The sequence below is a fragment of the Amphiprion ocellaris genome, chromosome 13 (genome assembly GCF_022539595.1).
Source record: "Amphiprion ocellaris isolate individual 3 ecotype Okinawa chromosome 13, ASM2253959v1, whole genome shotgun sequence".
In the NCBI taxonomy this organism is placed as follows: Eukaryota; Metazoa; Chordata; class Actinopteri; family Pomacentridae; genus Amphiprion; species Amphiprion ocellaris.
Genome location: NC_072778.1, coordinates 19929508 through 19953857, shown reverse-complemented (window position 1 = coordinate 19953857; position 24350 = coordinate 19929508). Strand labels below are relative to the sequence as shown.

At 41.0% G+C, this 24350-nt stretch overlaps 1 protein-coding gene across 2 annotated transcripts in view; it reads right to left on the bottom strand.

The window, feature by feature from the left end:
* The window catches only part of LOC111576744 (amyloid beta precursor protein binding family B member 2), a 44539-nt gene that overhangs the window by 17498 nt on the left and 2691 nt on the right, over positions 1–24350 (bottom strand). The window contains exons 2-8 of one of the 2 annotated variants that reach the window (XM_055016393.1): positions 22512–23800; positions 21628–21824; positions 20332–20484; positions 19745–19830; positions 19563–19623; positions 16928–17074; positions 15263–15390 (exon numbers count right to left, since the gene is read on the bottom strand). In XM_055016393.1, the coding sequence (XP_054872368.1) occupies positions 15263–15390; positions 16928–17074; positions 19563–19623; positions 19745–19830; positions 20332–20484; positions 21628–21824; positions 22512–23769 (2030 nt within the window). In that variant the 5' untranslated portion in view covers positions 23770–23800. Of the gene's footprint in view, positions 1–7986; positions 8203–15262; positions 15391–16927; positions 17075–19562; positions 19624–19744; positions 19831–20331; positions 20485–21627; positions 21825–22511; positions 23801–24350 lie in introns of those variants that run through there. The other variant, XM_023275710.3, reaches the window with a different exon arrangement.

Here is a 24350-nt window from a genome sequence, read left to right as displayed (position 1 = left end):
GAGATGGTCAAGACTATACTGCAGTTCCAGTATTGGAGATGCTTAGCAGCGATGTTAGCTGCTTAGCTCACTAATATGTCGTCCAGCTATACATAGTTTTAAAAAAAAAAAAAACAAAACAGCAAAAACACATCATAGGGTCATTCCATTTCAATTCACCAAATTTAAAAAAAAAAGTTCATGCCGACCATCTTCAACTGACTGATTTTTTAGTGTTGACAATTGATTGAGGTGACTATGTCTAGAATCTGGGGTCATAAGTTTCTGAGACAAAATTCTTAAAGAATGGTGGGGTCACAATGATTTTTATGGCATTTTCTTCATGCTAATCAGTGCAGCAATAATAGAAATCAGTGCTATGATGGTGTAAATTTGGCCAAAAAATGTCAATGTTTCTGTCTACTCAGATACTCCACCAGCCACAAAACCTTTATTTTTCACCCTGAGAGGCTCAGTTATTCCAGTTATTGCCACCAATAGGAGCTTTGAAAATGTAGAGTATGGTGACAGTCAGAGGCATACTTTATGAGAAAAAATCTTTTAAATTACATTCCTTGCATTTATAGCCCATATTATGACATTATTATATCGTAATAAATATAATATCAATTAGCAGGTAAGACAGGTGAAACCACTCCAGTGGTCCCAACTGGAAGAGTTATATAATATTGTTGGAGGCTAAAAGAAAAATTAGGTTTTCTGACTCACAGTGCTTCAGATATTGGTATTAAAAGTGGTATCATAAACAGTTTCGTGCACTCAGTTGATTGAGGTGGAATGACCCCATATATAAACGTAAATAAATGTAACTTTAATGCTTAAATCATTTTCACTGTCAGTTCTATGTTTAGATCCCCCGACTATATAATGATTTTCTCATTCAATAAATAACCAAACACAAAAAAGCGTAAAGAAATATGAGATGCTGCCAGTGGCAAATACATGAAGAAATCTGGACAGAAAATCTATAATGCAAAACACAGCAGAACCGTAGACTGTATGAGTAGAACACTGATGCTGAGTTTGGTTACTTATTAATTAAGATATAGGGATAAAATATAATGCCATTTTTGAAAATTTGTGACTTACACATACATGTAAACCTACATGAGAAGAACAAATGACAAAATAAATCACTTCACACAAAAAACAAGGAAACTACTTCCACTAAAAATCTGACCACAAATGAATACGTATTTTTTTGCCCACATATCCACAAAAATAAGAAAATTAAAACAGTAAACCAATAAGTAGGACTGAAGCTACACCATATAACTGTTCCCAAAAGTGTTAATGGTTTTTCTACTGCCTTTTCTTTTCTTTTTTTGTGTTACAAGCAATCCAACTGCTCAATAACATGGATAAAAGACAATTTCCACTGATTTTAGTGTAATATTTAAATTCAAGCAGCTTTGAAAATTATACAGAGAACAACCACACAATGTATCTTCAGATGCTAAAACGGTGTAATAAAACTAAAGTATGCCACTGCTGGTGCAGTAAAAGGGCCGTTTTAAGAGGCAGTGAAAACAACACAAATGTAACTAGTCCCCAACCTGCTCTGCCGTTCTTTCTGCTGCTCTGTAGCTTCCAGTATTGCTCAGTAGAGACTCATGTTTCCTCCAAACCATCTGTCACATGCACACACAAACGCACAGAGCACCGTGGCATCACACAGACTTCACACAGACTTCAATTATCAAACAGCTTTACAGAGTGTCTGGGTAACGCTGGCCGCTATGCCCATGCACTTACATATGCTAATTGCCCAGCCAAATGCTGATTTGAAATGTCTGAGGGAGGAAGTAGTTGTGGCTCTCCTGTCAGCAAAAAGTAGATGAGGAGGCAGCAAGAACCAGGTGTGTGTACAGTGCATGTGTGTGTCTATAAATACGTTATTGACTGCATCTGAACTGGTACTATTACTGACAGTGGTGTGACTTTGGCTGCAGTCCAAAGTGAACATGGATCTGATCCACTTTCAACTCTAAACTGTGACAGGTGTGCAACACTGAAACAGCTGGATAATGATTCAGAGGGAAGCCCTTTCATCACACTGCAAAGAGAATAACCAAACAACTGTCAGGTGTATTTATGGCTAGCCACTGTGTCCTTCCAATTACTCATTCTTTTTAAAAAAATCTGTGTTTTTTTTTCAACATTTCTGTGAGACACTTCAAAGCCTGATGCAACGTGAAATCATCCTTAGTAAAGAAACACACTCTGCAAGTCTCTGTGAGTATTCCATTCACAGCTATACTAATATTCATAAAAATTATTGATGCTAATAGCAAAGAATCCTTTTCAAGAGCAGAATTAGTGAATAAACAGTTTTGAAGAGAGCCCTATAAATGCTCAGCTCAAATTCTTATGATGGACCATTGTAATTTGCGTGTATTTTCATTAGTCCAAACTCAATAAATGCTGCAATACACTGCTGTGAAGAAGCAGTTTTTAAAAATTGGACCCCTGAGTGCTGCTAATTGTGTTTGCAGAAAACAGCAAATGTTGCTCATTACTGAACTTAGTTGTAGTTTATTGTAATGGAATGTAGAATATGGTGATAAAAAAGGGGTCATAAAACTCAAAAGATAAAACCAGGAAGACAAGGTGTAAAGTACACACTTCACAGAGGCACTAATAGGACTGAGAAGAGCTGCTGACAGAAATTGGCTTAGTTTTACTGCAGTATTGATGGTGCACCGTCAGATATTTACAGCTGTACATGCAGTAGTAGGTTCGATGTTTCATTAGCACTCAGCCAATGGTGGATTGTTAGAGTTTATATTGGTGATGACATTGAGAGATTTAAAAAAACAGACATAACAATCTTTTCATTTCCTTTTCCTACCAATATAATGTTTTCACTTTGATTCTCAATGATGTGTGTCTGTTTTCAAAGAGACAGAACTGTGATTTTGCGCAATGTAACAGAAATTTACTTGACTTTACTCGACTCTCTGTTGTATTTAATGCTGAAGTATAGTTACCTTGCAATTGGATGTTACAAAGAATGTAAAAAATCTGAAAAATGATAAAAGAACATCAAGTTCAAGGAGTTCATATGAAAGTAGCATCAATCTTCTTGCCTAAAAAATCCAAAAAGCCCTATTTTCCAAAACTGCTCCTTCAAGAATAAAGTGGCATAGTGACAAAAAAAAAAAAAAAAACACAGTGAAGAGTCCATGAAGCAGAATTTTTGGAGCTAATTTGGCACAAACTGAAAGCAGCACCAGTAAAATCACTTCCATCCACAGCGGCACTGCAGTGCTGTAAGCCTGTGTGACAACCGAACGGGGCAAACCCCTCTGCGACCTGGTGAATTAGTCATGGCCCACAGCCATTAGGCCTAATGCAAAATGTCTGTGCGTAATTACCTCTCTACACCGTAAACTTGTTTACAGCACCGAGATGAGCAACAAAATGAGCACCCGAGGCCAGAGGAGGCCCCCCTCTGCATCACCGGTACCACATGACACATACTCCCGGCTTCTCGGTGCACAAACACACACTCATGGGCAGAAAGACACACAATCACCGCTATCGCCAGAGGCAGCAAAGAAGTAGGACAAAATCGAGCTGAAATAAAAATAAAACAGTTGTGTGCGGCGCATTAAACGGCAGCACAAGATGCTGCCTCTGTGATTGAAGCAGACAGTGGATCATCTTTGCAGCAGCAGCAGCTACTACTACACCTCCATCCGATTTATCGTCTATACCTTTGCATTATTTCTAAGAAAACTCGCAGATTCACGATGCTGATGGTGAAAATGGTGTTCTGCTGAAAGAGAGAAACACAGGCGACCCCAGTTTATGTTGATGCAGCTTTGTGACCCAATTCTGAGTGTTCATTGTGGCAAACCGGAGAGGGAGGGAGGGGCCACATGCAGAGGAAGCACACACAGTCCCCATGTGTCAACACTCGTCATAATTCATTACATATTTAAGAGCAGAGATAGGTGGGTGGGCAAGATGCAAAGACATGGAGAGCGTGTGTGGGGAATGAGGGGTAGGAAGAGGGAATCGGGGTGGGCAAGAGCAGGGGGGAAAGATGATGTCCTGCTGTTCTCACAGCACTTGATCATTTATACATCACACTGCTCTGAAATGTGTGCGAGTGTGTGTGTGTTTTTGTACATAAGCGCCATTGCTCTCGACTCAGAGAAAGCTTCAGTGAGATGTCACTTCAGTAAGACGCCCCCATTCATGTATCTAATGTGTGTGAGGGAGTGTGGGAGAGCGCAGGGATTTGGTGTCGAGTTAGTGTGGAGTTATTCCAAGCTCTACTCGCAGCACAGTTTGGATCATACTGTTTGCATGTAACCTAATTAGCTGCATGTGCCATAAATCATTAGGTTTCCTGCACGTACAGTACAGAAATGAGCAGCCTTTCGCTCTATAGCGGTGAATTCTTTAGAGGGTTATTCCTCTAAAATCAATCTTATATATCCTTTCACTTACAGGGCGATGATGAGTATGAAAAAATGTGCGTGTTCTGTAGCATGTCAAGAGTAAAGTGGATATTATTTCTAGATCTCCTCAATTAATTAACAGTGGGGTCAGCACTGATGAAAGTCCATCTACCTCTCTTATCTTTGGCTGCAGGCACAAATCTCAAAGATATGTTTATCTAAACTACCACAACTATGAGAAGAGACTGCCATAGGTAGGTTAGATTATATCTATTTGTAATATGAGTGAACTGACCTATTACACTGTAAAATATGGGCTTTTACAACTTATTGATTATTCAGTTAATCACTTACTCAAGTGACAAATATGTGTCACAGACTTTGATAACAAAATGATCATTCACAAGTCATCTTAAAGGAAATTTGTGTGGTAATAAACCACACAAATGTGGGAATAAACTGGATGTATTTGGGTTTTGGACTGATTTAAGAAACAGAAAAAACAAGAGATCATTTTGAGTTTTAGGAAATGTGATGATGGGCTTTTTTTTTCATTTTCCAGCACTTTATAGATCACTGAGAAAGATAGTCAGCAGATTCATTCATAACAAAATTAACTGTTAGTTACAGATGCGCAGACATCAGAATTTGTTTTTAATTGCATTTTTTAATTAAATTATATAACGTTTTTAAAGTAAGATTAATTGTTCACTCTATAAATCCCAAAATCTGTTCAGGGTTTGAAAAGCATGTATTTTTTTTCAAAAAATCACCAAAATTTTACCTTTATCACAGTCAGAAACTGTAAAAATGGAAAGAAATGCTGGATTCTCAACTTCCCGCAGGTCTTACATAAGAAACTAATCAAATCTGAGCTTAAAGTTATGATATTTAACCAAAACCACATTATTCTACATGTCTCATTTAATTTTTTTGCCAAAAATAGGCTCTTTGCTTATACCAGAGTTTCTCTTTAAAAAACTCAATTCTGGACTCTTCTGTGCAACTGTGAAGCCATCAGTGACTCAAATGCAACCAACAGTTATGCGTCAAAAATTTCATGACTTTTCTGCTGAACTAGGATGAACTGCAAGCTGTGTTTACACAGAGCAGAGTGGAGACATGAAAACCAATGTGAGAAGTAAAACATCAACAGGATGTAGAGTCATCTTTTTTGATTATCAGATTTATAAGACTTTCAGAAAAAACTAATTAAAGCTAATTAATATTTAGTAAATGCATTCGTGTAGACGTATCAGCAGCAGTTCCACTTAAACATAATTAATGCTGACATGAAGCGCTCAGGATGAAAGGATTCTAATGTATTCAGCCTAAACGGTGGCCACTTGTGCTGTCTGTAGTGTGAATAAGGGGAAGGGCTACAAGCAGACCGTGACTAAACAAGGATCCTGCTGCGTTCAGCCCTGTATGATCAGCGAGCATCAGCAACATCCCCTCGCATCTCTGCCCAATGCGAACAGGACTAGAGAGGGTTTTATCGGGAGGAGATTTATTGGCTGGTGGGGGCAAGGGAGGGAATCTATAGGAGGAACAGGAGGAGTAATCTGTCAGGAAGACAAGGATTACAGCAGGTGTGCCTAACAATGCTAATGTAAGAGAGACAACACTGGAGAGAAAGGAAATGTGAGGGAGAAGGAAATATGTTTTGAGGCTTTTGTTCTTTCTGTGTGTGACTGTCTAGCATTTGTCTCTTGGCTGGAGGGACTCCACTTCTACCACCACAATGACCCTTTACAGAATGAGGGTTTCTGGGAGCCTGGGTGGACAAGTCCTGACAAGAGCAGTGTGTATGTGTGTGGAGAAGTGGGAGTGATGTATTGTGGGTAAATGGAGGGAGCTGACATGAAGGAGCGATGACTTGCAGGGAAAGAGAGAGACGTTGGTACAGGGATCAAGTCGGAACAGGAGTGGGAAGGAAAAGGCCATCAATCACTGTGGCATCTATCGAGTGGGTCTAGGTGTTCGGACTCTGTCCCTGTGGGCCATCGGAGGGGTCTTTGCATGTTAATTAAGGCTACAGGGGCTTTGACATCAGCAAATAAGCTGCGGTTACATGGAGGCATCATGACAAGCCAAATATGCCCACACAAACTCACTCCATCGGAGGAGATCGCGAGAGTGTGTTCTGAGTTGAAAAATTCATGATACGAGGGGTTGCGTGTCTCTTCTCTTCTCTTCTCTTCTCTTCTCTTCTCTTCTCTTCTCTTCTCTTCTCTTCTCTTCTCTTCTCTTCTCTTCTCTTCTCTTCTCTTCTCTTCTCTCCTCTCCTCTTCTCTTCTCCACAGAAGGTCAGCAGTGGGGGGAAAATAAAGTGAGAGCTGGAGGGGATAACCAACAGCAAAGTCTCACTGCTGCCCACTAATGAATATGAATGAAACGTGGAATCGGTGTGTATTTGTATTAGTGTGTTATCATGTGTTTGTGTGTGCCTTTGCTGCTGTTGCCACTAGTGGAGAAAGGCAACATTAGTTCACTTAAATAGCAAGATAAACACACAGACAGCAGACCCCTTTTCGGCGATGCTACTAAAAACGTACATCATCAGATTCTCAACAGTGTTGTCTCAATCCAAATAAGTGTCACATGCCAAGGACAAGAAAACAAGCAGGAGAGGCTCCCCTGATGTTGTAAATCATTTCACTCTGGCTTTTGGTTTCTTCGCCTAGTGTTTCCCTGCTCATCCCTCATCCTCCTCTTTCCCCTCCTCCTCCTCCTCCTCTGCTTACAGAAAGGAGAGAGAAGGAGGGAAACTCCACCTATGCATACAGTAGCATTTATCATGCACACACACATATGTTCACCTGGGCATATATCCTCACTTAAATTCATGTGGCAGCACAAGATGTGTGTGTCATAAATAGTCATATTTTAGCACTGCAGAATACACACACACACACACACACACACACACACACACACACACACACACACACACACACACACACACACACACACACACACACACACACACACACACACACACACACACACACACACACACACACATAAACCAAGTGCACTATCAAAAAGCTCCAAATAGCCATGACACACACTTTGAAACATCCCTGCAGCGCATCCAGTCCCTTTAATCCTGCCTTTCTCAATCCCTCCTTTGCTTACTTCATCTCCCTCTTTTTTCTTTCACTCCTCTGATTTTTCTTCCTTATCTGACTCCCTGAACATCTTGCTCTTGTCACAGTGACTCCCGACTGAAAACCTGCTGCCGAGAAAGAAAAAAAAAATCCCTACACCTGATGGCTAGCCAGAGAGAGAGACAGAGGGACACAGCTTGAAGTCAAACACACAGCAGGAGGTTGAAAAGTAAATGACTGACCAAATGAAGGGATGGCTAATGAATTAAAGTAGGGCCAGGAGACATGTGCAATGCCCTCTACATGATAAGAGCAACAGAAATCAACAGAAAAGGGGATGCTGAGGCAGAAAGAGAGGCAGTAATGGATGACTGTAAGTGGAGGGATGGATGGATGGATGGATGGATGGATGGATGGATGGAGAATAGAGGAATGAATGAACTAGAAATAGGAGTACTCACACAGGCAGACATCCTCGCCCCGCTACCGACAACTAGTTTCCCTGCCTCGTTAGCTCCTTCGCCACGGTGACATTGCTACAGCCCCTTCGCCGCGGTACCCTGGGGTAAATCTCTTCCTGTCTGCCTCCTCTCTTTTTCCTTCTTATCCTTTTTTCTAATCCTCCCGGGCTCCTTTTCCCCTTCTCCTTTCCCTCTTTCCTTCCCCTCCCCCTGCTTCTCCCTCTCCCCTTCCCTCTACTACACCTTTTCTCCTCCTGTCTTCCTTGGCGTTCCTTTGCTTTGCTCGCCTGGTCTGAAGAGTCTCCTGCGAGGTCCTGCTGTGTCCTGCTCAGTGCAAGCAGGGAAGCATGCCTCTCTCTTCCTCTCTCACTGGCTGCCCATCGCTCTGCTTATACCCTCTAAAAGCACTGCCACGCTTTCTTTCCCCTACTCTCCCTGTTTCTCTTGACTATCTTCGCTTCTTCCTCCTATCTTTGTCTCTGCCTTACTGAAACTGAAAAAAAAGGAGGGAAGGCTTTCACACGACTATAGTGCAACGGCGGGACAAAGAGAGGGAGAAAGAAGAAGAGGCAAAGCTGTGCAGCCAATGGCACAAGAGGGAGGCAGAAAGAGCGCTGGAGACAAAGAGTGGAAATAGCACAAGAGCATTACAGACAGAAAGATGGGATGGAGAAGTGGGAGAAAACACATGCACACCCACTCTTTCACCATCACACACATGCAAACAGAGTGCTCCACATATAGACCTATGACTTCATCAGTTTAAGCCCACATGCACACACACACATACATGCAAACATGTGCATGTGCGACCGGGGTCGTGCACGCAGTCAGACTTGCTGAGTGCTCCAGATATAGCTTCATGACTTCATCATAGAGGAGCTAACCCCTCCTCCCCCGTCGTCCCACCCTGTTTAAGAGACAGGGGGACTCATTCATATTGAATCAAGCTGAAGGAGAGAGAGAGAACATCCAGGGCAAGGCTGGGAATACTCCTCAGATAGATGGATAAAGAAAGAGACAGCAGATGGAAAGAGAGATGATGGATGGAGAGAGCAAAGAGAAAGGGGTCCTTTATGCAGTCTTTGCTGTAGCTTACAAGTTCAGTTCTTGTGCCTGGCTTTTCCCTTTTCTCCTGTCTTTCTCAGTCAATTAGTGGCATGTAAAACATAATTAACAAAGACATCTCTCTTCTTTCTGTGTATCACTACGTACCAGCTTCAATCACTTAACCGTCTGACTTTAAACACACAGACACACACACACACACACACACACACACACACACACACACACACACACACACACACACACACACACACACACACACACACACACACACACACACACACACACACACACACACACACACACACACACACACACACACACACACACAGCAACTGTGATTGACGTCTACCTGTCAAAATTTCATAGCCTGCAATGGAACTGTGTGTCTTTCTTCATGTCTGTAAAAATGGTAAATTTTAAACATGTAAATGAAACACAGACACAGTGTTTTGTCAAATCAGTTCACAACAGATCAGCACACCATTCCAAGGTTTCTCAAGCCTATCATGCACTACACTTGGCACTTGAATAAAATATGTTAATTACTAAAACCACAGCCATTTTTAACATGCTGCTGTAAGAGTTTCCCCCCTACTCTTCCAGGTGTTAGATGGTGCTCAAGCTGGAGTCTGTGCAGATCAGTCACAATCTTCCATGCTTGCATGGCAACCACATATTTTCTGTTATGTTTTTGTTTCTAAAGTTGTTACTAATTTTTAAAAAGAGAAATTATACCACATAATCAGACCAACTGTGCAAAACAGGCCACAAAGAATGTAAGGTGACCACCACCAAGTCTAATCTTACAACATCAGCCCAAGAAAGCATCACAAAATAATTAGTAACAAATGTAAAAATATAACAAAAACACACAAAAATATTCCTGACTTAGCTAACAACGCAGGAGTGCACTCATAACAACCACTTACACTTAGATATTAAATAATACAAGCAAAAATAATAATCTTTCACATTTTGTTCACTGCTGTACAAAAAGCCATGTAGATAGAAATGAAAGTAAATTCACCTACATATCTGGAAGTAGATAGATTATAGCAATAATATAATGATAATCTCAAGAACACAGGTTTCAAAGCTTCTCTTGGCTATTCCTCATAAGCATGTTAAACAAAATGTGCAGATCAGTTCTGCCCCCTTCACCACATTGTGCTTCTATACATTTATTACATGTAGACTTTGTTCCTTTGCAGACGATGCATTCTCTGTCTTTAACACAAGCCACAAACCACACACACACACACACACACAAAATAAGTACACATGGACAGGAATGTCCACATACTTTTGGGTAGCACCGTCTCTGCTTCTCTGAATAAACAAACTTTGATTGCAGTGCACTCTAGTGACAGGACTATGCAACTCCAACCTCTGGCAAAGGAAACTCAAACTCCATCCTGCTGTCTGATGGTGGATGCTCTAAAACAATTTGCTGTGTGCACGGAAAGTGTGATATGGTTAAAGAGTATCAGATATCTTCTGAGTCACACACACTCCCAGCCAGGGTAGTATTATGCTATCTATAACCTGTGCCTTTTAAACAGAGTGCATCAGGGAAAGTGTTGTTGCTTTTAACATTGTTTCCTGGTTTGATTACTCAGTAGAATAGTCAAACTCTGACAGTAAATTGCTTATTACTATGACAAAGCATCTGCATGAATGACAGACAAAATCTTACAAGAAGATTCATGTCATCCCCAGAATCATAACTTTTCACTCAGAGTCACCTGTGCCAAAAAATATACCTATAAAAAATAATATACCCTGCATACAATAAATCAGCTAAAATGGTTTGTAATGGTCAGGCCAGTATCACTCTGAATCCTCTGTATCAGGCACCTAAATATGCACAATATTATTACACAATATCATTGACGTTATTTATTCCATGTTATTTTAAAACTTGCAACTAAAACAGTGTTTTAAAATTGTTTTTAATGTTTTGTTTTTGTGATAAATGACGAAACATGTAATGTGATATTCATGCAAGCTGAAGACAAAATTCTACTTTTGCATTCCAAAAGCGGAAAGTGGAAAATGCTCTGATTTTGACTGTGGTACATCCAAAGTCATGCATGAGTCTAAAACCAAGCAGAGGGAATGCAGACTGTGGAGTGCAGATTTTAAGGAGCTGGTGGGAGGAAGAGGATGAAGAGAGTGGAAGCTGTAATGTCATAAGAGAGAGGAAGAGATGTAGTGAGAGAATAAAGGATAAGAGGGAGAGCTATCCTGGGTCAGCCCTGCCCTCGTCTTTCCACTACACGCTTTATCCATTACCGCTGAGAGAGACAGCCACTGAAAGTTTCTCAATCCTCTGAGACGGAAGAGGGCGGAGGGACTTTCTTTCTTTCTCTTTATCTCTCTCACACACATACAGCTAATGTGGCAGAGTTACTGTTGAGGGTACTAAAAAAGAAGGAAGGCAGGAGGGAGAGAAGACGAGTGGGAGAGTGAGAGAGACTCTAGCACAGGGGTCTCCAACCTTTTTCCCTCTGTGAGCTACTTTTAGACATGCAAAACAGCTGAGAGCTACTCATGCATCGCAATATTTATAGATACACTTAATTGTACAAGACCATTTTTTATGATCATTTTTTTTATTGTTTTGCAAGAAGGGGGAATTAGGGCAGGGTTTGGGATATCACGCAGGCCTACATATCCAATTTAAAGTTTACAGTAGGTTAGATATTTTGGCCTTTATGAAGACTATTGGCCTTTATGAAGAAAAACAAATATGACAATAAAATGTGAAACTAGATTTGGACAATACAAACATAATGTTCTATGACCTGAACATAAAATCTGTAGAACTCAGAAGCTTCATTTAAATCAAAACCATGACACATGCTCAATGTGCAAGTAGGCCTAAATAGCTCAAACTTTTATTATGAAACAAAGAGTTCATAATTTTCCATTAGAAACATTTTCAGTTAGCATCTTGGTTAAAAGTAAATATCTCAACCTCAAATTATTAATTGAAAGTCGAAATTTGTGAAATATCACATTCACACCATGAATTCAGTCAGTGAGATGCCTGGCACTGCATGGATGAGACAAGAGAGGTGTACTGTGGTGTGTAGCCACTTAAGTTAACCCTGATACAGTCAGATAAGTGCTCATCAGTCAGTTTTGTACGAAACTTTGACTTAATAATATTCATGTCAGAGAAGGCTGACTCGCACAGGTAAGTAGACCCAAACAAAGCAGACATTTTCAGAGCTACCTGGTTAAGATTCTTATAGCTGTCTGGCTCTACAAGGCTCCAGAAATGTGAGGATTGCTGTTGAGACTTAAGGTGCACATTATTTTGCATGTTAATTATCTCAATTTCTGTTTCTGTTGGATCAACACAAAATACGTCAGCCATCTGAGCTGACAGATCAGTTATGTCCACACACATGAAGGGGTTTGCCACAAATGTTACACAAGGCTCAACTTTTTCAAAGTCCCCAAATCTGTCACAAAACTCCCTTTCAAGCCTTGCCAGTAGGTCACAGTATTTAGAAACGTTCAAACTGGCTGGCTCTGCATGAGTCTCACACATCGTCGACACAGAGGGGAAGTGCTGAAACTTTTGATCTCTCATTTGCTGAAGGTATAACGAGAGCTTCGCATTGAAGGCCCTGACAGCACTGATCATGTCAGACACGCTTTTATCCTTGCCTTGCAGTTGTATGTTCAGCTGGTTAATTTTGTCAGTCACGTCGGTCAGAAAAGCAAGATCAAGAAGCCATTCTGTATTAGACAAAAGAGTTGTGTCCTCTCCCCTACTTTCCATAAAGGTCTTAATTTCCCCAAGCAAGGACAGAAAGCGCTGCAGTATCTTACCGCGACTAAGCCATCTGACGTCCGTGTGAAGGAGGAGGTCCCCGTACTCAGCAGCGCATTCCTCCAAAAATAACTTGAAGCTCCTATGCTGCTTTGCCTTTGCCCGAATGGAGTTGATAATCCTAACGACTGGTCCCATGATATGGTCAAAATCCAGAACCTTGGAGCACATTGCTTGTTGGTGAATAATGCAATGATAGTTCAGAATCTTGGGAAAGTCCGGGTCATTTTTGCAGTGCGCAATGAACCCAGAATGACGGCCTATCATCGCTGGCGCACCGTCTGTGGTAATAGACACCAGCTTTTCGAAGGGTATGTTTTTCTTCACAAAATAGGTCTTCACGGCATTATAAATATCAACACCTCTGGTGGTAGTTTTCAATGGAAGAAGAGCGAGAAACTCTTCCTTCGTTGAGAAGTCCTCAAAGACCATGCGAATGAAAACTGCGAGCTGGGCTGTGTCGCTCGAGTCCACTGATTCATCGCATTGAATGGAATACCACTTGCACCTTTTAATGTCCGAGTCCAATTGTGTCATGGCATCTTCAGACAGCGCAGTCATTCTCCTGGCTACAGTATTAGCTCCAAGTTGCACGTCACCAATAGCAGATAAAATATCATCCTTGCTTTTATTGTCCACAAATAGTGACTCGGCTACTGCAGTCATAGCATCCTTTACAATGGCGCCATCGGTAAAGGGCTTTTTGTGCTTTGCTAGTATGCGCACAACTTTAAAAGATGCCTCAGTTGCAGCGTTTGCCCTCTTTGTGGGTTTGGTAAATAAAGATTGTTGTCGCTGAAGACCTAACTTTAGCTCTTTTACCTTCTCCTTCCGAAGATTTGTACCGACAGGAAAGTCCTTGGAAAAGTTTCCGTGGGTTGTGGTAAAATGGCGTTCAACGTTGCATCGCTTGCCAACAGACACACTGGCCCCGCAGATCAGACAAACGCACTTGTCGTTGACATTAGTAAAGAAGAATTCAGTTTCCCATTCTTGGTGAAAATTGTAGGACTTTCGCTTCTTAGCCGTCGTCATATTTGCTACAAGCACCTCCGGTGCAAAGCCATTGCCCAAACTTGCGTGAGTGGACAACGCCGTTTGATTGATGGCTGCATGTTTTGATCGACAAATTGCAAGTTTTGTAGGTAAAGGGGCGGGATCGAGTCGCAGGACACTGCTTTTTTATTGGACAGATTTATGTGACGGTAGAAAAGTATTTTTCGAAGTGTAGTCAAACTTTGCTGCAAAATCTAGTTAAGATTCAGAAATCCTTCCGCGAGCTACCCCAAACCGGCCCGCGAGCGACCAGTAGCTCGCGAGCTACCGGTTGGAGATGCCTGCTCTAGCAGCACTTAAAAGACGAATGGTAAGACAGAAATAAGAGACAGACAGAAAGACACCGGGGCAGGAAGGGAGAAAGAAAGAGAAAAAAAAATGAGGTAACAAGCATGGGCAAGTGAAGTGAGACTGAGCCTTTTTACACTGATGCTATTTTAAACTCCATTTTCACTCGATCCTTAACAGCTGATTACACATGTCAGGACCAGACTGTTCCTTGGACTGCGGCACTTTTCTCATTTGTCCGATCACTGTGTGACACATAGTGAATCTCCCACTCCTCTCAGGTCTTAGTGCTTTAGCATTTATTATCACGGAAAGACTTTCACAAGACCTCTATACTACTACACTTAAAGGGACATTGTGTGTATGTTAAGCTCACATCTGTACAAATATGCATACGCATCTCATACATATTAAAGGTCGTGCTAATGTTTCCAGATGCATTCTGGGTTTGTGTGAGTGTTTGAAGTGGCTGCTCTGTGGCTTAATGGAAACCCTGAGGGGCCCATATCAATGAGGGTGTAGTTTGCCCCCTCCTTGCCATTAGCAGCTATGCTAGCCTCAGCACACTGTCAGCTCAATACTGAAAGGTTAAGACTGTTGGACATTGCCAAATGACTGAAGGCCCCAAAGGTCCTCAGTCTGGGACCGAAACATCGAGCAGTAAGAATAATTAAGGTGTTTTGAATCTAGTTTGTGCAAATATGGGCTGAATAATAATGAGGCTGATTCTATTCTCTGATGATTTGCTAAAACTCCTGATTCAGCTGCTAACAGTGTGAATTCTATACACTGTGTTTTTCAGTATGTTACTGTATAAGCTCTGTTATAGAATGTCTATGTTTGATCTACATGTCAGTGTTTGTTCTTGTTAGTGTTTCATTCAAATTGTGGAATAAATACATTTAAAATTATTAAATCAGTGGCATCAAATGGAAAAATTGCAAATCCGCAATGCACCACCACCACCACCAACAACAAAAGGTTTTATTAAAGAAATTTGTAATATTCTCCTACCTGTCATGGTCTCGGCCAACGCCCCAGACACGGATGCTGCTGATAGGTTGAGAGTGGAGCAAGCTGCGATCATCTGGGTCAACAAGGGTCAGCATTCGATCCTGAAGCACTAAAAGCATCCCTTTACCCTGTAAGACAATAAGTAAGGATGCGCTGAAGCTGTGCTTCACAAGCTGGACAGAAGTTGTAAAGGATTAAAGAAAATTTCTGAAACACAAATTACTTATTTTTTATTTACATATGACACAACTTATAGATTCCAGTATCTTTCTGACATTGATTAAACTCCTAAAAGCATATCTCTGTTAATTAAAACAACATATTAAGAAGTTTTTTCCATGTAAATAATACCGTCACACCTTGAGAATGCATGAATGTAAGATGATGCACATTAATTCCACCTCCACCTCCGCCACCCCATCCGCCGCTCACCTGCAGCTTTAGCACACCTGCTCACTTTCAACTCTACTTGAACACTTCAAACTACCTTAAACTGCACAATCACAAGCTGTAATAGTGGAGCAACTGAGCCATATATGTTCAAACCAGAAGCTTAACCTCAGGATGAAGAAGACCAAATTGTGCAGCAATTGTACAAGCCAAAGCATCAGATGTGGTAATGTATTTTATGTATTTCTCTCTATGATGTTAGTAATGCCAAGGTACCAGATCACATCAGCCTTCACATTGACTACAAACAGCTATCAAACAGCTAATAATGTGTTGGTAAAGTTAGATAAAAGCTCACAACTTCTCCTTTTGCAGCTGTTAACAAAATGCATTTCTTCTTCTTTCTTCACATCCATCATGGACAATCCCTCTCACCCACTGCATGACACTGTGGGGTCTTTAAGCAGCTCCTTCAGCAGCAGACTGAGACATCCACCCTGCAAGAAAGAGCGCTATCGCAGGTCCTTCATCCCATCTGCTATAAGACTTTACAACATCAGCATCACTGGCTGATGTTAACATAAACTGGACTACATCATTACCACCCCAAACCATAAAAATTTGCACTGACATTCTTGCACTGCACATCTCTGCACTTTTAAACTTTATTTTTATTTTTATTTTTTCTGTTAAAAAATTTTGCCACCCTTGTATATATTGTAAATAAAGCTGCTGTAACAATGTAAATTTCCCCTGGAGTGGGGAGAAATAAAGAACTTTATCTTATCTTATCTTATCTTATCTTATCTTCTCTGTGTGTCCTTTAAGGTGAAAAGTCTCACCCTGCTAGTAGACAGAATTGATTTCCTATGTTTGTTAATAAAGAACCTTTCTGTCTGATTTCATGTTTTACAGGCTGTCATTGGTACGCGTCAGTTTTTAGGCGAAAATACTCATAGTGTTGACTATGTATTTGGCTCATGATTTGTCATCTAGCATTTAAAAAAAGAATATCATATGGATGTGTAAACAGGGTAAAAAAAATCTTGATTTTCACAAGAGGGAATCTTTGAACTCTTCAGGCCTCAAAAAAATAAGGGCAAAAAAGGTCTCCTCCTTCCTATTACATTCTTTCTTTTTACTAAATCACTATAAACAGTTCACTTACAGACACAGATTGTTAAATGGAGAAGTCGATCCTGGTTTGGTTAAACTTATTTAAACTTGGAAACATACTGGATATTGTATATTGTAAGTGGCTGCTGACACACTGACCTCTCCCCAGACACCGGCTGAGTCCCGTATGTCCCTCCGGCAGTAGGACAGCTGTCTGATGCAGTGGTGAACCGCCACACTGCTCCTCCCCTCACACAGGTCCTGCTCTGCCATCTCCACCCAGCCCAGAGATCGAACTGGAAATGACTGGCAGACACGCATATTGTCTTTATTAGTATTTCTAAAGATTCATAATGGTCCTTCAATCCTTTAAGTATAGAGCTTAGAAAATTACACTGTATTATACTTAAATTCAGGTATTTTCTTTGTATTTTTGACCATCATTTTGTCATTTTTAATAAGTTTTCTTATCATAATAATTGCTCATAAATGACATGGTAATATTGCATTTAGCCAGATAATCTAAAACAATGTTGTTTAAGGGGAAAAACTGGAACTGAATGTATGTTGTGACATCTGTAATAATCATTGGTTGCACTGGTGTGCAGACAACTATAGCAAATTTGTTAAGTATGTTTCACCTGCAAAAACTTATCTAATTCTCACTCTACTTCTTGAGTTAACACTAAATAATGTGGAATAACTACAATAACTACTTCTCTGTACAAAAACAGAAATACAACTCAATTAGTATGTATTACACCCTATACTTACATTTTTATTTTTCTTAGAACAATGCACAATTTACATTTTATGCTTATACTTTTTTCTACCTATGTTTATATTTTTAGGACATATACTTCTACTTTTGTTTATCTATATATATTTTTTGTACTGTTTAATTCCTAAGACTTTGAACTGAAGCAATTTCACATCAGGGGCTCCATAAAGTATTTCTGATTCTGACTGAAGTCCAGGATGCCATTCTGCAAACTGTGATGGAAGTTCACTGAATATTTGGATATTCATTTTCATATACTCTCTTGCTGAATGTCACCACAGTTTCCAGCATTTAACTTAGTGAGAACAACGTTATTGAAACCTAAAAGAAAGTATGGCATAAAAACACCCAAACGTAGAAAGAAAATCAAGATCCAAGTAGCAATAAACTATACTTTTCCTTTCACATTCATCAGTGCGCTTTATGCTTTACATCAATACTTGATTCGTATTCTAATTTTAACTGAGGAACATGAACATCACATGAACGACACACAAACAGCTTCTCAAAGTTTCTGCTGAAGTTGATGGTACAGAATCATGTACAGCAGCAGCTACTGTACCATCATAAATGAGCTATCAGAGTAATAACTGAGAGAAGATTGACTGAGGAGGGCAACACATGAAATATGAAACACTGTGTGTATGTGTGTGATTTTTCTGCATGTGTGTAAACTGCCTCAGGCCAGCAGCCATTACCATCCTCCCTCCTCTCTGCCTTTTCTTTCTATCTGTCTATATCAAGGGGCTTTTCTCTGATGAGAAAAGGAAACATCTCTCAAGCTCTGTAACAGTATCAAGCAAGCATGCACAGCAACACACACGCACACACACACACACACACACACACACATATGCACGCACACACACACACACACACACACACACACACACACACACACACACACACACACACACACACGCACACACACACACACTGACCATGGTATTCTCTCCTGGTTTCTTTCTCATTAAACTTTCACACATTCTGAGATCATAACTGAATCCCCACACTTCTCATTTCCCGCAGAGGTTTTTAAATAGTTCAAGCTTTTGTCTCACTGGAATTTCAATTTTAAAGAGTAATTTTCAGCCCATTGTGGTTAAACTTTATTCTTTTTTTTAATAAAGTAAAAGAACAGATAGAACAAGAAAATGTATGTGGTATGTGGTATATTTTGATGTAGAACATGCTGCAACATTTGTCTTTATTTTGCTGTTTTTTAATGCACAAAACTTCCATCCAACTCCCAAATTCGTCTTCTTTGCTGTGTCTGTAGTTGTATCATATTCCTGCCTGAGAAAAGATCCCCCTTCTCTCATTTTTCTGAACCTACATACAGAATCTATGTTACTGCTATGGAGGAGTTTCCTGTTCCATTAATTTCTCTGCTCCTTTCTAAGTGATCATCCCACACGTCTGTTGGGTGAACTTGCCTTTATGTTATTCTTCCACAGGGAGGCAGCTGAGACTTCTCCGAATATAAACACTTCACAATACCTCAGTTCACAAAGAGACCACTAAGGGGCGCTGCAGCAAAGAGGAGGGAGCCCAGGGTGAACAGGTTCATTACATAATTGCAAACAAAGTCTAGTGACTTCCTTACTTTAACAAATACAGGTTGCTAAAAGGCTGATATTTTGTTCCTCAAATGCTTTAAATGTTTCCAAATAGTCATTTATAGGTGATATACTTTAGTACTGAATAATGGTGGCATCTAAATAGTTTTAATTCATGCTTAAGTCTGAATTAATGGTAAATCTCACAACATTTTTCTGTTGTGATAACTGAATTTATTCTTCTATACAATTTGGGACCTCTGATGGTAATATGTTTGTCCAAGCAGGTTATCAGACAAAACAAATAATGTGGCAGGGCACCTGGCATCTTCAGCATCATAAAAGTTTTGAATCTGTAATCTAAAAATCCAAGCAAATAATCATTCTTTGTCACAGAGGTATTTCAGACTATTTTTATGTGCGTTGTTCTTCTGTGTTGTTGTTTTGAGCTCACCATTGCCTCTGGGTCAGAGAATGTGTTGTTCAGGTCCACTGTCTCCAGCTGAGCAGGAGGACTGCAATGAAACACCAGACATAACAATCAGTCACAGTTTACCCACTAGTACATGGAAAAATATCATGTATACGATAGAATATACACGTTTATATGTCAGTATGTCCATCTGTGTGAATTACTTGAGTTTAAGTGATGCATAGCGGAGGGTGGCCCCTTCGAATGCCTTAAGACTTGGATCTGGATAGACTGGATAGTCCTTCAGTTCCTGGAGCAAAAGAGGCAGACAGAGAGATATTCAGAAAAGGTGAATAACCTTTATATATGGTATTTGATCTAATTTGCATTATAATAAGTGAATAGGATAAAACTAATATTAATTTAATATGACAGATATGTACTTCAGACTGGCCTGGACAGAGATCACTGCCGATTTTAATTTCATAAATGTAGCAGTGACAGAGAAAGACTGATTATGTCTTTCAAAAAACTAGACTAGAAATAGGAGTTTTTGAAGATACTGACCAGTAGCAAAGTCAAGTTTTACTGTACTGACGGAATATATGCAGTGGATTTATTCCCTTTGATTTGTAAAAGTGATTTGTTGACTAAAGAGTAATTATTTCTTTTGGATTTTGGCATTATTTAGGATGAAAAGTGACGCATTCCCATTTATAACAAAATTTATCAACGAAGCCCTTAAAATATCACAAAGGTGTATCTGGACTTTCAGTGCCGGTAAGTGAACACCCAAACAAACGTGACGTACGTTGGCTGTGCAGGTGGTGCTGTTGAGATTCTGTCTAGAAGAGGTGATGTCATTGGAGGCGGTGGAGGAGGGGGAGGAGGGGGAGGTGGGGGAGGAGCCGGAGGGTGAGGGGACCGGCTCCACCGAGCTGTCAGATATCAGACTGCTGGGGCGCTGTGGGAGAGAGAGAAGGGTGGAGATAAAGACACAGAGAGAGATGCAGGATGAGAGACACAAAGAGGATTGTGGGTGCGTCACTGATCACCAACAGCTTTCCTAATATATCGAACAAAGACGTTATTACTGACAGTTACAGCATCAACCTTTGACATTAAGGTTCCTCCCAGAAAATGGTTAAAGTGCCTCTCTCATCAAAAACTTATCTCTATGTATCAAAGTGAAATAGACATTTTTTTTTTTTTTTTTTTTACATGAAAATAATCTCTTCCTGCCGTAAAATGGTTTTTCATTTCACAACACTGTTGCTTATTTTAAAATCTGTGGATCTATGAAGCGTCCACCTTTCAGCTTGAACACACCACCTCATCTGCAGGTTTGCTGTAAAACTACACTACATAATGAGAAGCTGTAACAATGGAGTGATTCAGCCTTGTATGTTTGATGACACAGAAAGCCCCACTCTGCAAGCTGACAGGATCGATTCCGTAAGTTTGTGACACATATGTCAGTGAAATAAAATGCTCAGTCATGGTGTTAACTGTCTATTTTGCACACATTTTCTTGCATATATATATATATATATATTTAAAAAAAACACCATATGGACATGTTAACAAGGCAAAAAATACAAAAAAATATAAACATGTTTCACCTTGTTGTTTAATATATTTTTCACGTCACTTAAGTATTCTTTCAAAAACTCTTTTGAAAATGAATTTTATAAATGTTTGCCATCACAAACCTAACAAAACTACTAGCTTTTTCGGAACAATCAACCACATCTCACTGTTCACCAGCAGGTTCAGATTGCTATGCTTTCATAAAAAAAATACTGTATATGTGCGAGTATTGTTGTCACCTGCGCAGTGAACATTTAGCCTTGAACAAATAATAGATTTCTATCTGAGGAAAACAGAAACTGTTTGTAATCATATCTGTTCAACGTGTCTGTGAGTAGAATTATTAATAATATTCAACAGAAATACAGGTAGTTCCTCTCTGGGGACTAAATATGTTGACAAAAAATAATAAACATAATAGGTTTAACAAAAACTAAATGGGTTCATACTGGGTATACAGCCAACTAAAATATGAATGCATTTCACATATCTGTGTTTGGCCTGTTGGTCCTCTCACCTCACTGGGTGGTTTGAGCGACTCCTGCATCTCCTGCTGTGGTTCATGGTTGGTGTTGGAAGAGGTGAGCTGATTGCTGGAGGCAACAGGTCGGTCGTACTGTGTGGTGCCGGTGGGAACGTGCCAGAAATAGACCTCTGATGAGTCCGAGATCTCCCGCCAGCCAGGGGGCAGTTCCCCTTCAACCCATACATCCGCTGATGGATGACAGTGATACACAAACACATATTACAAATGAATATACTACACAACACAAACTGTATACATGCATGCTTGCAAAAACACAAATGATCATGAAATAGTCGCATACAAAAGGCCGCGCATACACAAACGAGGGTGGACAGAGTAAATTTCAGAGATGGTCAGTCTGTCCCTACTTAGTTTCTGTTGTCATAGCAACTCCGGGGCTCATCCCCTGTGGTAGGACACAATGCGCAACAGCCTCCCTCCCTTCCTCTCTCTCGCTTGCCCTTCTTATATTTCTTTCCATACACTCATATTCTCTATCTATTGCTTTGTCATACACCCTCAACAATCATCTCTTTCAAAACCCAGCCCTGCTTTACTCTTTCCTTTTTTTCTCTTCCTTTTTCACACCCTGCTATCCGCAGTCTCCCATCCTTCTGTCCATCCTAATCGCTCTCTGCACCATAAGGTTGCTCACAGGGGCCTTAAAGGTTCCAGCAGTATTGCTAGAGTGAGTTGCTCACTTAAGAAGAGGCTTTTGGTAAATTTCCAGATCAGACAGTCTGTAGGAGGTTGAGAGACGGAAAGAGGGGAGGAATGAAAGGAGGGTGTAATTGAGGCACGATTAAAGGCTGACACATATATGCAAATTTTAAAAATGAAAATCAGATGAAAAGACGAAGACACACATATCGAACCTGTCTCCTGTGGAGTCTGAGGGGAGGGCGTCTCTTGGGACAGGGTGGTCCAGCTGGAGTCTTCATCCTCTGAGGGAGTCTCAGGAGTCATATCCATTCTTAAGCCCACTTTAGGGACCCCAGTGTCTGGTTCTGGATCTGGCATGGCAGGTGGAGGCCGGTTTCTGGTCGGGGTGCTTTTCTCTGCAGCTCTGGCCTGTTTTGGGGAAGACGGTGGGTACTGCTGCAAAAACTGGTTCTCGTTGTTGGGGTGCAGCTCCACCTTGATCACCCGGGGCTGGGAGCTCCGAGGGGGCTTTGCGGGACTACGAGGACTAGCCTGAACCGGGGCACAGAGCTCCTCTTTGAGCTGGGCTGGAGCCTGGATCTGGAGGTGGTTGTGGTTGTCGGGCACCCACTCTGGGCTGTTTGTAGAAGAGGAGGAGGTGGAGGAAAGAGGGGCCTCAACCACCACTGGTAGCAGAGGCTGTCTTGGTGTTGGTGTGGGCTCATCTTCCTCCTCGTCCTCCTCCACCACAGGCTCCACCTCTTCCTTTTCCACCTGGCAGCTCTGCTTGTCACCGTCCTTCTCCTCCTTCTGACTCTCCCTCTCTTTGGCAGGACTGGCCTGCTCCTTCTCTGGTGAAGGCTGCTGCTTCTTCTCCTCCTTCTCCTCTTTGTTCCCCCAGAGGTCCAGATCCCAGCCCTTCCCGTGGTACTCCAAGAAGCTCTTGGTTCTTCTTCGAAACGGAGGCAGCTGTGAGTTATCTTTCCCAAATTCAAGCCAGTCCGAACTGGGATTATTGATGAGATCATTGTGAATCTTGCCCTCTGTGTTGGCCCTGCTCAGCTCCAGCTGCTGGCTCTCGGCTCGTCTCTGCATGTTGGCGCCATTCTTGGCCAGTTTGGGGTTGGCTGTATTAAACAGGGAGGAGGAGGAAGAGGAGGAATAGAGGGCAGAGCTGGAGGATGACTTGGTGGGGAGGCCCCTTCCTCTGGTTACAGGTTGGTTTTTAGATGACAAAGCCAAGTTGTCACTTATCCCCATGGCGCTCCGAACGCTGGTCATCGTGTACCTCTGACGACTCTTTGGCAAGGTGGCTGAACTTCCTGTTTCCATGGACTCCTTGATGACATCGCGCCCGAGCAGCTGGTTGTATGATGATCGAAGGCTGAGGGAGGTGGGAGGGGCGGCAGAGGAGGCGCTGCGACTGGCCAGACCACCAGTGGAGGGGGAGGAGCCAGAGCGGGAGAGGGGAGGAGTTTGTACGGACATCATGGCTGACTGGGAGACCACTGCAGCGGTAGAGCTGATGGGAAAACAGACACACTGTCAGAAGTCAAGCTAGATGCTGGATTAGTTTATATTAGATTTGATGAAGATGCTAATATTGACACCTCAGCATTTATACAGTCTAGTGGTATATTAACTGAATTTCATTTTTTTCCAACATGAACACATAAATTAAACCAACATTTAAGATACACATCCTGTAAATTTGTTCTTGAAAGTCACAAAGATTTGTATCAAGAAGCCTGGACATTTATTTTTAATCAACACATAAAATAAACTATAATTTAAGATATGCATCTCAGAAATGTGTTCTTTAAAGTGACAAAGATGTGTACCAGGCAGCCTGGAAGCTTTATCAGACTAATTCCTCACTTTAATTTCCCGAGGGTCAATAACGCTCCATGTTCTTGGTTTGGAGCTTATTTCACGTTCACTTATCTGTATGGTTGACTAATGTTTAGTATCTTGGTATGTATGTTTTTAAAAGCTAGACCCTCTGGCCTCTCAGCTTGCAGGCGTTCCCAAAAACTGCTGTAATATTAATTAGAATAGAACAGAACAGAATA